Source organism: Delphinapterus leucas, chromosome 19 (assembly GCF_059928025.1).
Source record: "Delphinapterus leucas isolate spDelLeu-1000000601 "Yukka" chromosome 19, BTC_Dleu_Yukka2, whole genome shotgun sequence".
Classification (NCBI taxonomy): Eukaryota; Metazoa; Chordata; class Mammalia; order Artiodactyla; family Monodontidae; genus Delphinapterus; species Delphinapterus leucas.
Genome location: NC_143147.1, coordinates 55,260,203 through 55,275,805, shown reverse-complemented (window position 1 = coordinate 55,275,805; position 15,603 = coordinate 55,260,203). Strand labels below are relative to the sequence as shown.

Sequence of the window (15,603 nt, the reverse complement as noted above, 5' to 3'; positions counted from 1 at the left end):
AAGGCAAATAAGCACATGAAAAGATGATCAGTATCATTTAGCCACTAGGGAAATGAAAATTAAACCACAATGAGGTACCAATACACACTTATCAAAATAATTAAAATTAAAATAGTGACAACACCAAATGCTGGCAAGGATGAGGAGAAACTGGATTACTTACACACTGCTGGTGTGAATGTAAAATGGTGCAGGCACTCTGAAAGAGATGGCACTTTCTTTAAAAACTAAAATATGTCCTGGCAACTGTACCCCTGGACATTTACCCCAAAGAAATGAAAGCACATGTTCACACAAAACCCTGTACATTTCCCCATATGACCAGCAATTCCACTCCTAGATATATTCCCCCAAAAAACTGAAAACAGAGACTCAAACAGATACTTGTATGACAATGCTCAGAGCAGCATTATTCAAATGGAAATAACCCAGTGTCTATCAACAGATGAATGGATAAACAAAACGTGGCATACACATACAAAGGAATAGTATTTAGTCATAAAAAGGAATGAACTTCTGATACATGCTACAACAGGAATGAACCTTGAAAACATTATGCTAGGTGAAATAAGCTACATACAAAAGGACAAAATAGTATGATTACACTTATGTGAAATATCTAGAAAAGGCAAATTCACAGAGACAGAAAGATTCGAGGTTATTGGGGCTGGGGAGAAGAGGAAATGGGGAGTTACTGCCTAATGGGTACAGAGTTCGTGCTTGGGGTAATGAAAAATTTGGGGAAATAGTGGTGGTGGTTACATAACATGGTGAATGTAATTAATGCCAATAAATTGTACAATTAAAAATGGTTAAAATAGAGCTTCCCTGGTGGCGCAGCGGTTGGGAGTCCGCCTGCTGATGCAGGGGACACGGGATCATGCCCCGGTCCGGGAGGATCCCACGTGCTGCGGGGCGGCTGGGCCCGTGGGCTATGGCCGCTGAGCCTGCGCGTCCGGAGCCTGCGCGTCCGGAGCCTGTGCTCCGCGGCAGGAGAGGCCGCAACGGTGAGAGGCCCGCGTACCGCAAAAAAAAAAAAAAAAGGTTAAAATAGTGAACTTTATGTTATATATATTTACCACAATAAAAAACTTAAAAAAAATCAGTCCGTGGCCTATGATACCAGTGCAGTGCCTAGCAAGAGACCATTACAATAACTAACAGCACAGGATCCTCACAGAAAACAATTCCTGCCTGAGATGAGCTTACAAACAAACTTAGAAAACACATCGGAAATGATCCACCATGAACAAGTCACAAAACATCACAGAAGAATCAGTGCCCCAAGCATTGAAGGTAATACAATGATGCCAGAAAACATAAGCTCTAACACCTCCATTCTATCCCTAGTTTAAGTCTAAATCAAAGGCAGCCTCTGGCTGTTCCCAAATTTAGAATGTATCTTTTGGTCATAATGGCATTTGTGTCCTACAATGTGTTGGACAGCGCCACAAAATGAAGTGGCAATAATGCTCTTGCCTCAGTAATGCCATGGTTTTCTTTGCTCTCTTTCCTAGACATATGTCTAGCCTATGTGCCTATGTAACCAAGTATTTATAGCTAGTTTTAATATCTTGTTAACTCATACCCTGACCCAAATCAATTATTCCTTTTCATACTTATTTTCATTTATTCTTCCATAGAATTTTTTTTTTTTTTTTTTTTTGCGGTACGCGGGCCTCTCACTATTGTGGCCTCTCCCGTTGCGGAGCACAGGCTCCGGACGCGCAGGCTCAGCGGCCATGGCTCACAGGCCTAGCTGCTCCGCGGCATGTGGGATCTTCCCGGACCGGGGCATGAACCTGTGTCCCCTGCATCGGCAGGCGGACTCAACCACTGCGCCACCAGGGAAGCCCTTCCACAAAATTTTAAAGTTATTTTACCCAACTGAAAATGAACCTGCTGTTTCCTGAATGGAACTGAAACAAATTTATGTGTAAATCCAGAAGCACAATATGTTTTTCCATTTGTCCAAGTCTTACCACTTCAATAAGGTTTCTTGTCAAATCTATTCCTGAGAATTTAATGGCTGTTATCATTGTGAATGTAATTTTTTTCTCATTTACATTTCTAATCAGGAAATATTGGTAGGGATAAAAGTGCTAACCACCTTGCCAAATTACATTATTATTTCTAGTAAATATTTACTGGATACTCTGGGGTTTTTACCTCGCTTAAAAATAAAAATGACACTGTCTTGTCTTTTCCAATATTTATATTAGTCACTTTATTTTCTTGTCTTTATTGTATACTAGAACCTTCCAAACAATTTTGAAAAAGAGTGGTAATAGGAGAAATCTCTATCATGTTTCTGTTTTAATGAAAATGGCTGATCCATTTCTTTGTTTAGAATGATGCTGGCTGTTGGATTTGGTGAATACTCTTTATTACATTTAAAGTATCCTTTTTCTATTTTAATGCTTTTAATGGCTACTCAGATTTATAAAATGCTTTTTCAGAATATAGTGATATGATAATGTGGTTTTAAATTTTTTTTCTAAGTAAAAAACTTACATTGATTTTCTGATATAGAAACGTCTTTGCATTCCTGGAACAAATTCTACTGTTGTAGTACACAATCAGGACTTATTTATATTTAACTATAAGTTTTACTTACTTTGCTCACTTTTCTTTCTGCATCTCCTTCTTTCCTCACATTTATTTTTTATTTTGGTAGGAGACAGCCTCAAGATATTTTTTTCTCCCAATGGCTGCGTTATATTAAGGGTACTATACTTCCTGAGTTCTTGAATATCTGAAATTGACAATATTTTGCCCCCCTCATACCTGAATGATGGTTTACCAAAACAATGATACAATGATACCAAATAGTGGCATTAGTTATATCAAAGAAACATATTGGAACTTTTACTAATTACTTGCATGATTTTAAATAATAAAAACAACAGTTAAGAAAAATATAAATAAACATTTAATTTTTAGAAAACATAAAAACACACATGATTTCTTTATAACTCATAATTCAAAAGAGCCACACAGTTGTCTTTTCACAAAGCAAGAGTTCCAAGTCCTATGTACCTCAGAAACAATTTTCACATCATAAAACTGAATTAAGCTATAAAATTCAAAGCTGATATTCACATATCCTTAGAGGGAAAACTTTGCCTGAGAAAATTCATTTGTTATTACTTGATATAAAATCTATTTCTGTTAAATATTTATGTAGTGCCCCACACAAGAGTTGAGATCAACTATTTAAAGGACAAATTAGAACAGTCAATATCCTTTATTACAAGTGCTTTTCAAACTAAAAACTCAATTGGTTCCCTAAAACAAAACAAAACAAATGATTATGCCATGAGAAAACTTAACTTACTAATTTTAAAAATAAGCCATGAGCCAAAAGTTAATATAAAGAATAAAGTACCCACCCAATTATTCATTAATGATTAAAGAAAAAAATTGTAATGATGAAAACATTAATGATATCATCCCATAAACACACTCTTTCTTTTAATATCAAATTTATTCTTGCTTTGGAATTCTTGTCTTAGAGAACATTTGAAAAAAAATACTGCTTCTCTATAAATTCTTGCCATATAGAATACAAATCACTATTGTTATAACTACTCTAACTTACAACTACTCTAAATTATAAACATTTTACATGAAAAGCCATGGAGAAGAATAAACACTAGAATAAGACCCCCCGAAATCATTACTGACATAATTAAATACCTAGTAAATCAAAATAATAAGCTTTAATAATACAGTAGAACCTTGACATATATGGATTTAATAATATGATTGCTACTAAAGCAGTAGTTACTCAGAAGTCTAGGATACAATAATTTGTAATTTTGCTAAAGCACAAATTTGGTGCCTACCTCTAATAAGGGTAGTATGTGGAAATCAATCACTCACCTGGTACTCAGGGCAAAAAGTCTACCCAGCATCTGCATCTTAATATGGCTTTACTGTTTTCTACTAGTTATTTTATATGGATTAGTTGTTGTGAAGTGACAGAAAATCCTACTCCTGGTGTCAAAAGTAAACAACTGTAGGTGTCTAAGGAAATCATAGTTCTTGACCAGAAAATAAATTTTGGATAAACCATTTCTTTAAGTGACAAATGTGGAGGCAGCTTGGATCTCTGACATGTATGAGTTACTCTGTGTGTGTGTCTTTCAAAAAGTGACCAGTGGGGTGACATCAACTATTATTCGTATTCTGCTAAATCCAGTTAATGTCTGGGGAGATGCAATACCTAAATGCAATGTAGTTCTCTGAATTCAATTCTGGAACACAATGAGGAGTTTAATGAAAAAGCTAATGAAATCCAAATAAAAGTGTGGAGTTTAGTTAACAGCAATATACCAATGTTGGTTTCTTAGTTTTGACAAATGCACCATGGTAATATAAGATGTAACAGTTGGGAAAATTAGGTAAAGGATATACAGGAATTCTCTGTACTATCTTTGCAACTTTTCTGTAAAACTAAAATTAACCCAAAATGAAAAGTTCATGGAAAAACAAAAAAAGAGGCATAGGAGGAAATAAAATTATATTAGTAAAAACCAACAGAAACAGACATATTTAGAGTTAGACAAAAAAATATAGATATAAATATAGTAGGTCTATATTTATAAAAGATAAGAGACAAGATTGAGAATAGTACTGAAAAAGAACAGAAAAAAATAAAAACCTAACGGTGTCTACCTGCAGACTGTTTTTAAGTTGAAAGGGGAAAATCAGTATCTACATAGCAGAGAAACTGGACAGTACACTGATTTGGTCATCAAAATCACTAATGAGTGACAGATGGACATTATGTGCCTCCAGCTGTGATAACCCAAGAAGAAAAGAACATATGTAACATTCAGACCACAGAAACATACCATGAATCTAATCATTTAAAAAAATCAGAACAAATATAAAATTAGGAGCATTCTAGTTATTCATCAAACATGTCAAGAAAGGCTGAGAAACTGTTTCAAATTAAATGAGAGTAGAAAGACATAACAAGTAATATAATACCTTATTCTAGACTGGATCTTGGAAAGGAAGAGGGAAAATTCTTTTTTTAAAAATTACTAGGTAAACTGACAAAATTTGCAGAATAGATGGTAGATTGGATAAAAGTATTATATCAATCTTAAACTGCTTGAGGTTGATAACTGGACTGTGGTATAAAAAAGAATTTCCTTAAGAAATACCTGTTGAAATTTTTAGGAGTAAAGGGGCATGATGTATTTAACCCACCCTCAAGTGATTTAAAAAAGAGTGAGTGAGAGAGAAAGGGTGAAGTAGGGGAGAAATGGAGACACTGTGCATGTGTACTTATAGAGAGAGAATGATGAAACAAGTGCGGTGAAAAGTTCATGAATCTGTGCAAGGGTATATGGAGTTCTTTGTACTACTGCTGCAACCTTTCAGTAAGCTTAAAATTATTTCCAAATTTTGGGAATTCCCTGGAGGTCCAGTGGTTAGCACTCTGTGCTTTCACTGCCAAGGGCCTGGGTTCAATCCCTGTTCAGGGAACAAGGATCCCGCAAGCCACATGGCGTAGCCAAAAAAAATTAATTAAAAAAAGTTATTTCCAAATAAAAAAAAAATTTAAAAAGCAAATGGAAGTTCTAGAACTGAAATATACAAAAACTAAAATTAAGAACTGAATGTGGTTAAGAACAGATTATATACCAATGGAGAGTGAATCAGTGAACTATAAGATAGATAAAAAGAAAATATCCAGCATAAAGTATATAGAGACAAAAGGATAGAAAGAGAGTGTAAGAGACATAGATGACATGCATGTAGTCTATCAAATGCATAACTGGAGTCCTAGAAAGAAAGGAGAAAGAGAAAAAGGGGAAAAAAATAAAATTTGAAGAGATAATGAGTAATAGCTTTCCAAAACTGATGAAAGTCATCAAGCCACAGATTCAAAAAACCCTACAAACATAAATAAATAGAAGAGAAAGACAGATTAAAAAGAAAACCACTCCTAGGCACATCAATGTAAATGTAGAAAACTAAAAACAAAAAGAAAAACAACAGATTGCCTTTAAAGAGGGAGCAATTAGACTGACAGTTGACTTTTCACCAGAAATAATTCAAGAAGCCAGAAGACAATGAACAATATTTCAAAGTGCTGAAAAAAAATAACTGCCAACCTATTAATTCCACTCCCAGCAAAAACATCCTACAAAAATAAAGGCAAAATAAAGACACTTTCAGATAACTAAATGCAAAGTAAAATCACCACATCAAGATCCCAACTAAAGGAAATTTTAAAGGATGTTCTACAAACAAAAAGAAATTTGGTGATCCCATCTAGAAAGTGAAGGAAACAGGAGGGAACAAATATCAATAAAAATGTCAAATACATGAATAAACCCAAACAACAGTGACTACATAAAACAATAATAATGTCTTGTGGCATTTAAATACATATAGGTGAAAAGATTCTAAGGCTCTTCCATTGTCCAGGAAGTGGGTAAAAGTACCAATTGATACCAAACTTTGATTGATGTTTTAATCTTTAAGCTAACCACTGAATGAATTATAAGAGTATATAATCTCCAAGTCAATAAGGAGAGATATGGAATATAAAAAAATCTTTTGATCAATCCAAAATAAAGCAATAAAGGAGAGAGAAAAAGCACAGAACAGTCAGGACAAGCACAAAACACACAGCAATATGTTATATTTAAACCCAAATATATCACTGGTTGAATTACTATAGACGAACCAACATCTCCCTTAAGAGAAAAACTTGTCTGAATGAATAAAAAAGGAAAATTCAACTATGTGCTATTAACAGTATAAACATATATATATGTTGAAAATAAAAGAATGGAACAAATTATACCTTATAAATACTAATCAAAAGAAAGCTAGTACAGATATACTAACATTAGACAAAATCAACTTTCAAACAAAAGGCGTTATTAAAAATCCAGGGCTTCCCTGGTGGCGCAGTGGTTGAGAGTCCGCCTGCCGATGCAAGGAACACGGGTTCGTGCCCCGGTCCGGGAAGATCCCACATGCCACAGAGCGGCTGGGCCCATGAGCCATGGCCGCTGAGCCTGCGTGTCCAGAGCCTATGCTCCGCAATGGGAGAGGCCACAAGAGTGAGAGGCCTGCGTACCGCCAAAAAATATATATAGAGAGAGGGGGGGACATTTTATTATGGTAAAACAGTTAATTCACCAGGAAGATACAGTAAGTCTAAATTTCAATGCATCTAATAAGATATCTTTCAAATACAGACAATTCTACAATCATAGTGTGAGATTTAATCACACCTTCCTCAGTAAATAATTAAAAAAAAATAAGTTAGAATATAAAACGTTTGAGGACTACCATTAACAAAAACTGACCCACACTACACCCAATAACTGCAGAATCCACATTATTTGGTGCATCTAGAACATTAGACTAAATTGATCATATGCTGAGCTGTAAGGGAAATCTCAATAAATATGAAAAGAAAAAAATACAGGATAGGTTCTCTGATAAGAGTACAATTAAGGTAAGTTAATAATAAGATAACCAGGAAATCATCAACTGTTTGGAAATTAACAATTATACTTTAAATACCTATGGATCAAGAAGAAATCACAAAGAGAGCTAAAAAACATTTGAAGAGAATGATAATGAACATACTACTTATGAAAACTTGTAAAATACATAAAAATTAGGAAATTGAAAAGATTAAAAGGATATAATAGCAACAGGATATACTGTATAGCCCAGGGGATTATACCCATTATCTTATAATAACCTATAATGGAATATAACCTGAAAAAATACTGAATCACTATGATGCACACCTGAAACTAACACAATATTGTAAATCAACTATACTTCAATTAAAGAAAAGAATATGATAAATACCAACAACCCATTTGCAGAAAACAAACATTTAGTACATTAATCTTCAACATTTCTCCCAAAAAAGTATCTATACAGTTTTGGTTTGTTTTTACCTTAAAAGCCTAAGAATTACACTCTTGTTATTTTTAAAAAATCTTTATTTTAATGACTAGAAAAATGTTCAACTTATATTTCACTTTCTGTGTAACCCTTTGAGGACAGTTTCTATTATTTTTAGTCTCATTCCCCAAAGAGTATCTAGGACTGAAATAATTTTACATGTTAATTCAAAAGTAAATTTAGGTCTAGAAAGTCTTTAATACATAGTTCACAGAAGCATTATACCCTCATATATTAGAAATAAATATTTTTCTTTCATAAACTCTTCCTTCACCTGACTATTCCTGATGAGTGTTCATCAAGTGTTCCTCTTAATAGTCTGACAGCCTATAGGAATGTACACTTTCTTTTTTTCTAAATTAAATAAGCTATTTAATAAATATATAAAGTGTTGTAGCGCTAATTCAGATCCCTAAGAAAACTTTCTTTCCTAAAACATCACACAGAATAAATGTAGCAGAGTCACTCACCACTTGATCTATTCTTACGACTTGATTTCCCTCCAGTAAGAAGCATCTTGAGACTATTCCGAAACATGGTTGTGCTATTCTTGTATTCACAAAACTGTAAAAGAAAATGTGGGAAAACGTTAGAAAACTTGGTTTTCTATTCAAAATACTATTAAGAATTAATTTTAAATGTGCTATAAGGAATTAACTACTCTGTTTAAATATATAGTACAGAAATTTTAAGTACATGAGAGAAACATTTATTTAAATAATTTAATTTAATTAAACATTTATGTTGTTTCTTAAAAATATACTATAATACTTTGAGTACCCTAAGAGACAAAGGTAGACATCACTGAGGGTACAGAGAAATAGAAAACAATTAGGTTGCTATAAATACAGTTTACCCTTCCACCAAGCTCTCCATTTCTTGGACAATTTTCCCATATGCTCAATACACACACCCAAAGTTTAAGAGTTCAGAACTTAAGAATAGATGCCTATTTCCCATTGGTCAAGCCAGAATTCCATCTCACGAGACTACTAATATACATGAGTACATCAGTATACAGATATACTACTAACCTCTTATGTCCCACTCCTATCAAAGGAAAATCCTGCTGACTATGCTTTGGATTATGTCCTCTCTCACCTCAAGAACTTTTATCTAAAAGTCATCTTCCTTTTCTCTCTCACGCAGCTTTAATTTTTTTCTCTCTACTGAATCATTCCAGTCATAACATAAACATGCTAGTACGTCCTAACCAAAAACAAATAAGTAAGCCCCTCTCTGTACTCCCACAAGGACCAATTACTGCTCCTATATCCTTGCTATGCACAGCAAAATTTCCCAAGTGTCAGTACTTGGCACCTGCAGCAGATTGAACAGAGCAAATGTGAATTAGAACAGAGGTTAACAGAAAATCTCCAAACCAAAGCACAGAGAAATTAAAGGTTGAAAACTACAGAAGAGTATGAGAGACATATGGAATCCTTTGAAAGGTTCTAACATACATATCATTGAAATCCCAGAAAAAAAGAAAGAAAAAATAAGAAAGAAACATTATATGAAGTGACAACAATCAAGAATTTCCTAACACTGATGAGACATAAAGCCACATCTTTAAGCAGCTAGGGAAAAAATAAACACACTGAAAGAAGCAACAATCAATAGACTGAGCGATAACTTTGAATAGAAATGCTGAATGGCACAAGACAATGGAATGACTGTTTAAAATTTTTGAAAGAGGTGCTAATCAAGAAATCTATTCACAGTTTTAAATGTTTTGAAAAATGAAAATGAAATAAAGGTGATTTCAGAACAAAAACAAGGAATTTACCAGTAAAAGAAATACTAAAAGGGAGTTCTTCCAACAGAAGGAAAATAATACTAGAAAAAAACACAGAAATGCAAAAAGGAAGAGCCATAGAAAAGTAAGTACATTGGCAAATATGAATGAACTATAATTGTAAAAAAATATAACATTACTAATTTGTCAAGTTTAAAATATAGAGAGATTTTAAATGCATAACGACAATGACAGAAAAGTGAGGAGTGGGGTAAACGAAGTTAAAGTGTCCAAGATATCCGTCTACATTGTGCAGGAAGTGGCAGAAGTAATAATTTACTCTAGACTGCAACAACTCAAAATTCATGTAGTAATTTCTAGGATAGCCATTAAAAGCTAACTGAGGTGAGAAAAAGAATGATTAAAATATCTGACTGAACCAAAGAAGGTAAGAAGTGAGAGAAAAAGCACAGTACCTGTGGATAAAATATAAAATAAATAGTATGTTAGTAGTTTTAAACTTAAATTATATCTGTTATTATGTTAAATACTCTACTAAAAGACTATTTATGGACACAGAAAGATTAAATATAAAATGATGAGAAAATATATACCACAAAAAAACCAATTAAAAAGAAGCTAGCATAGCTATGCCAATGTCAAAGTAGACAAGGCAAGATATTTCTTAAAAATTAAAAAGTCATACCAACAAGAAGATACCCTAATTCTAAACCTCAATGGACCCAACAACAAAGCTTAAAAATATATAAAGCAAAAATATCCAAGACTAATAGATGATACAGACAAATCCATAATCACGTGGGAGACTAACACACATTTGTCAATAGCTACAAGATCAAGCAGACAAAAAATTCACTTAAGATATACTGATAGACGATTTGAACTACATAATTAACCAACTAGACTTACAAAGTATATGTATAGTACGCTCTTCCAAATAAAAAGAGAATACACAAACTATACACAAAACATATACCAAAATGGACCATATGCTGGGTTATAAAGCAAGTCTCAATAAATTTCAAAGTACTGAACTCTTTAGGAGTATATTCTCTGACTACAACGCAAATTATTACAAGTGAATAATTTTTAAAAATTGAGAAAATCCCCTACTGCTTGAAAATTAAGTGATGCACTTCTAAATAACCCATGAGTCAAAAAACGTAAATAAATCACAATGGAAATTAAAAAAAATTTGCAATGAATGATAATGAAAAAATGACTTAGGCAAACATATGGGATGTAACTAAAGCAATGCTTATAAATAAATGCATACCTTAAATGCAGTATTAGAACAGAAGGGTCAAAATCAATAGCTAAACTTCTATCTCAAGAAGTTCAAAAACAAACAGCAAACCAAATCCAAAGAAAGTAAATGGAAAGAAACAGTAAAGAGTAAAAATGAGTGAAGCAGAAAACAAATCCAAAATGGATAAAATCAACAAAGTCAAACACTGGATTTCTGAAAAGTAGCAAAATTGAAAAACCTAGTAGCAGGGCTGATCAAGAAAAACAGATGGAAATTACCAATATCAGGAATGAAATAGGGGACATCATTTCAGATACTAAAGCCTTTTTCTAAATAGGAAGATATACGAACAACTTTACACCAAATTTAACATTTTACATGAAACAAATTCTTTGAAAAATACAACTTAATGAAACACAAAGTTGAGCAGAAAATCTCAACTAGCTCTACCTCTATTAAAGAAACTGAATTTATCAAAACTTTTCCCACAAAGAAAAGTACCGGGCCAGGCTATTTCACTGGTGAAGTCTGGCAAACATTTAAGAGTAACACCAATCTTATAAAAATTCTTTAAGAAAATAAAAATAATACTTCCCAACACATTTTAAGAGGGCAACATGATCTTAATCACAAAATCTAACAGATTATAAGAAAAGACAATTACAGATTACATACCTCATGAACATCGACTCAAAAATCCTTAATGAAAGACACTGAAAACTACAAAAGGTTGCTTTAAAAAGAATTAAAGAAGACCTAAATAAGTAGAGACAGAGGCACACCTCGGAGATATTGTGGGTTTGGTTCCAGACCACTGCAAAAAAGTAAATACTACAATAAAGTGAGTCACACGAATTTTTTGGTTTCCCAGTGCATATGAAAGTTATGTTTATACTGTAGTCTATTAAGTATACAATACCATTATGTCTGAGAAAACAATGTATTATATATACCTTAATTTTAAAATACTTTAATGCTAACCATCACCCAAGCCTTCAGCAAGTTATAGTGATAACATCAAAGATCACTGATCACATACAGAAAATAAACTAGTGGTTACCAAAGGGGACAGGCAAATTAGGGGTATGGGATTAAGACATACAAACTACTGTGCATAAAATAGATAAGCAACAAGGATATATTGTATAGCACAGGGAATTACAGCCATTATCTTGTAGTAACTTTTAATGGAGTACAATCTGTAAAAATATTGAATCACTATGCTGTATATCTGAAACCAATATAATATTGTATAAATCATACCTCAATTTTAAAAAAGATCATTGATCACAGATCACCATAACAAATATAATAAAAAATGAAAATGTCTGAAATATTGCAAGAACTACCAAATTGTGTCAGAGACATGAAGTGAACAAATACTGTTGGAAAAATGGTGCCAATAGACTTGCTCAACTCAGGGTTGCCACAAACCTTCAATATGTAAAAAACACAGTATCTGCAAAGCACAGTAAAGTGAAGCATAGTAAAACAAGGTACGCCTATATGCTATGTTCACAGATTGGAAGGTTCAATATCGTTAAACTGTCAATTCTCCCTATATTGCTCTGAAGAAACTATACAATCTCAACCAAATTCCAGCAGGCATTTTTTTTGTGTGTAAATTGAGAAGTTGATTCCAAAATGCATATGGTACTGCAAAGAGCCTAGAACATCCAAAGCAATCTTGGAAACTACCAAAAAAAGCTAAAGCACTTATAAGACCTGAAATCAAGACTTACTCTATAAAGCTCCAGTAACTGTGACAGTACAGTACTGTCGTAAGAGTCATCAAATAGATCAATGGAACAGAATAGCTAGTGTAGAAAAAGACCTATACTTAATACCGTCATTTGTTTTCAACAAAGTCATTAACGGGTAAAGGAAAGTCTTTTCAACAAATGGTGGTGGAACAAATATATATCCATTTCTTAAAACTTAACCTTGATCTGTGTCTCACACTATACATGAAAATTAATTCAAAGTAAATCAAACATCAAACATCACATAAATGCTAAAATCATAAAGCTTTCAGAAGAAAACACAGGAGAATATCTTTATTATTTAGAGCAGGCAAAGGATTCTTAGACACAGCAAGTAATAACCATAAAAATTCATTAAAATGTAAAAAAAATCTGCTCATCAAAAATAACATTAAGTAAATGAATAGACAAATCACAAACTGGGAGAAATTATGCACAAAACATATATCTAACACAAATAAACATCCAAGATATATAAAAAACACCTACAACTCGATAATAAAGAGACAATTCAATTTTTAAATGGATAAAAGATTTGAATAGACATTTTAAATAAAAGATATATCTTCTTTTTTAACACACATATAAAAGGAGCTCAACATTCTGTCATTGGGTAAATACAAATTACAACGAGCTACCTCTATATTCCCACCAGAAGAGCTAATTTTTTAAAGCCTGACAATATCAAATATTGACCGGGATGGAGAGCAACTGAAATTCTTAATACATTGTTTTAGGAGTATAATGATACAATTGCTTTGGAGAGTTTATTATACAACTAAGCATATACCTAACATATGACTCCACCCCTTACATATTTACCCAGGAGAAATGAAAACATATGTACTTAAAAAGACTACTACAACAATTTTCATAGCAGCTTTATTCATAACAGCCAAAAACTAGCACAGGTGCCCATCAACAGGAAGATGGATAAACTGTGGGATCTTCTTACAGTGGAATACTACTCAGCAATAAAAAGGTATGAACTATTCATACGTTCAACAACATAGATAAATCTCAAAATATAGTATGTTGAGTGAAAGAAACTTACATTAAAATGTATGCAGTTGGGCTTCCCTGGTGGCGCAATGGTTGAGAATCTGTCTGCTAATGCAGGGGACACGGGTTCGAGCCCTGGTCTAGGAGGATCCCACATGCCGCGGAGCAACTAGGCCCGTGAGCCACGACTACTAAGCCTGCGCGTCTTGAGCCTGTGCTCCGCAACAACAGGGGCCGCGATAGTGAGAGGCCCGCGCGCACCACGATGAAGAGTGGCCCCCACTTGCCACAACTAGAGAAAGCCCTCGCACAGAAACGAAGACCCAACACAGCAAAAATAAATTAATTAATAAAATGTATGCAGTAATATATGGTAAGAAAAAAAATCAGAATAATTGTTGTCTCTTAGGAATAGATATGAGAATTAACTGAGAAAAGGCATGAGTAAATTTTCCAGTATGATGGTAATATTCCGAATCTTGAGGGAGCTTGGGATACACATATGCATACATTTGTCAAAACTCAGCCAATGTTCACACCAGATTTATGCATCACATTGCATATAAATTTTACTTCAGAAGAAAAAAGTAAGAAAATATTCAACTTTACTTAATGATATTCATGCTTAAATATTTAGAGGAAAGCATACTGACATATCCAATTACTTTGAAATGCATTAAAAAAATAAGACAAAATGATGGATGGATAGAGGGAAGTGAAGGCACACATGTAATAAAGCAATTATAGCAAAATGCTAACACAAGATTCTAAGTAGTAGATATACATGTGTTAAATGTAAAATTATGTTAAATATCTATATGTTTGAATTTTTTTATATGAGGTAAAAACACACTGCCACAAAAGAAACTCTAGGCCCAGATGATTTCAACAATTTAAGGAAGAAATAATATCAATCTTACACAAATTGTTCCAGACCGCAGAAGAATAGGAAGCATTTCCAAACATGTTTTCTAAAGACAGCATAAGCTTGATAACAAAAGTCAACAAGGTTGTTACAGGAAAGAAATGTTACAGACCTCTCTTTTGCCGTAAGTACAAAAATTCTAAACAAAATATTGGCAAAATCAAATCTACCAATATATAGATCAGGACCAAGTGGTGGTTTAATTCGGAAATGAAAAATGATTTAACACATGAAAATCAATATAATTTACCATGTAACAAAAGAAATAAATCATATTATCAATAGATGAAACAAAACCAATTGATAAAATTCAACATTATTTTTTTAAAAACTTAACACAAAACAAGAAATAAAAGAGAAGCTCTTTAATATCATAAAGTGTATCTTTTAAAAAGCCTATAGAGGACCTCCCTGGTGACGCAGTGGTTAAGAACCTGCCTGCCAATGCAGGGGACGCGGGTTCGATTCCTGGTCTGGGAAGACCCCACATGCCACAGAGCAGCTAAGCACGTGCACCACAACTACTGAGCCTGCGCTCTAGACCCGGTGAGCCACAACTACTGAGCCCACGAACCACAACTACTGAAGCCTGTGCACCTACAGCCCATGCTCCGCAAAAAAAGAAGCCACCGCACTGCAAAAGAGAGCAGCCCCCGCTCGCTGCAACCAGAGAAAGCCCGTGCGCAGCAATGAAGACACAACGCAGCCAAAAATAAATAAATGTATTTAAAAAAATAAAAAGCCTATAGCAAACATCATACTAAATGGTGAATGAGTGCAAACATTCCCCCCGAGACTGAAGAATGTGACCACCTATTATCACTACTTGCACTTAACATGGCCCTGAAGGTCTTAGCCAGTACAAATAGCTAAGAACATGAAATAGAGAGTATAAAGAATGAGAACAAAAATGCCACTTTCACAAACAGTATGATTACTTACTTAG

General features: G+C 33.6%; 1 protein-coding gene across 1 annotated transcript in view; it reads right to left on the bottom strand.

Annotated features, from left to right (window-relative positions):
* TANC2 (tetratricopeptide repeat, ankyrin repeat and coiled-coil containing 2) overlaps positions 1-15,603 on the bottom strand; it is a 349,573-nt gene that overhangs the window by 308,206 nt on the left and 25,764 nt on the right. Inside the window, exon 2 of the mRNA XM_022589090.3 lies at positions 8,430-8,523. Coding sequence (XP_022444798.1) covers positions 8,430-8,496 — 67 coding nt within the window. The 5' untranslated portion in view covers positions 8,497-8,523. The remainder of the gene's footprint in view (positions 1-8,429; positions 8,524-15,603) is intronic.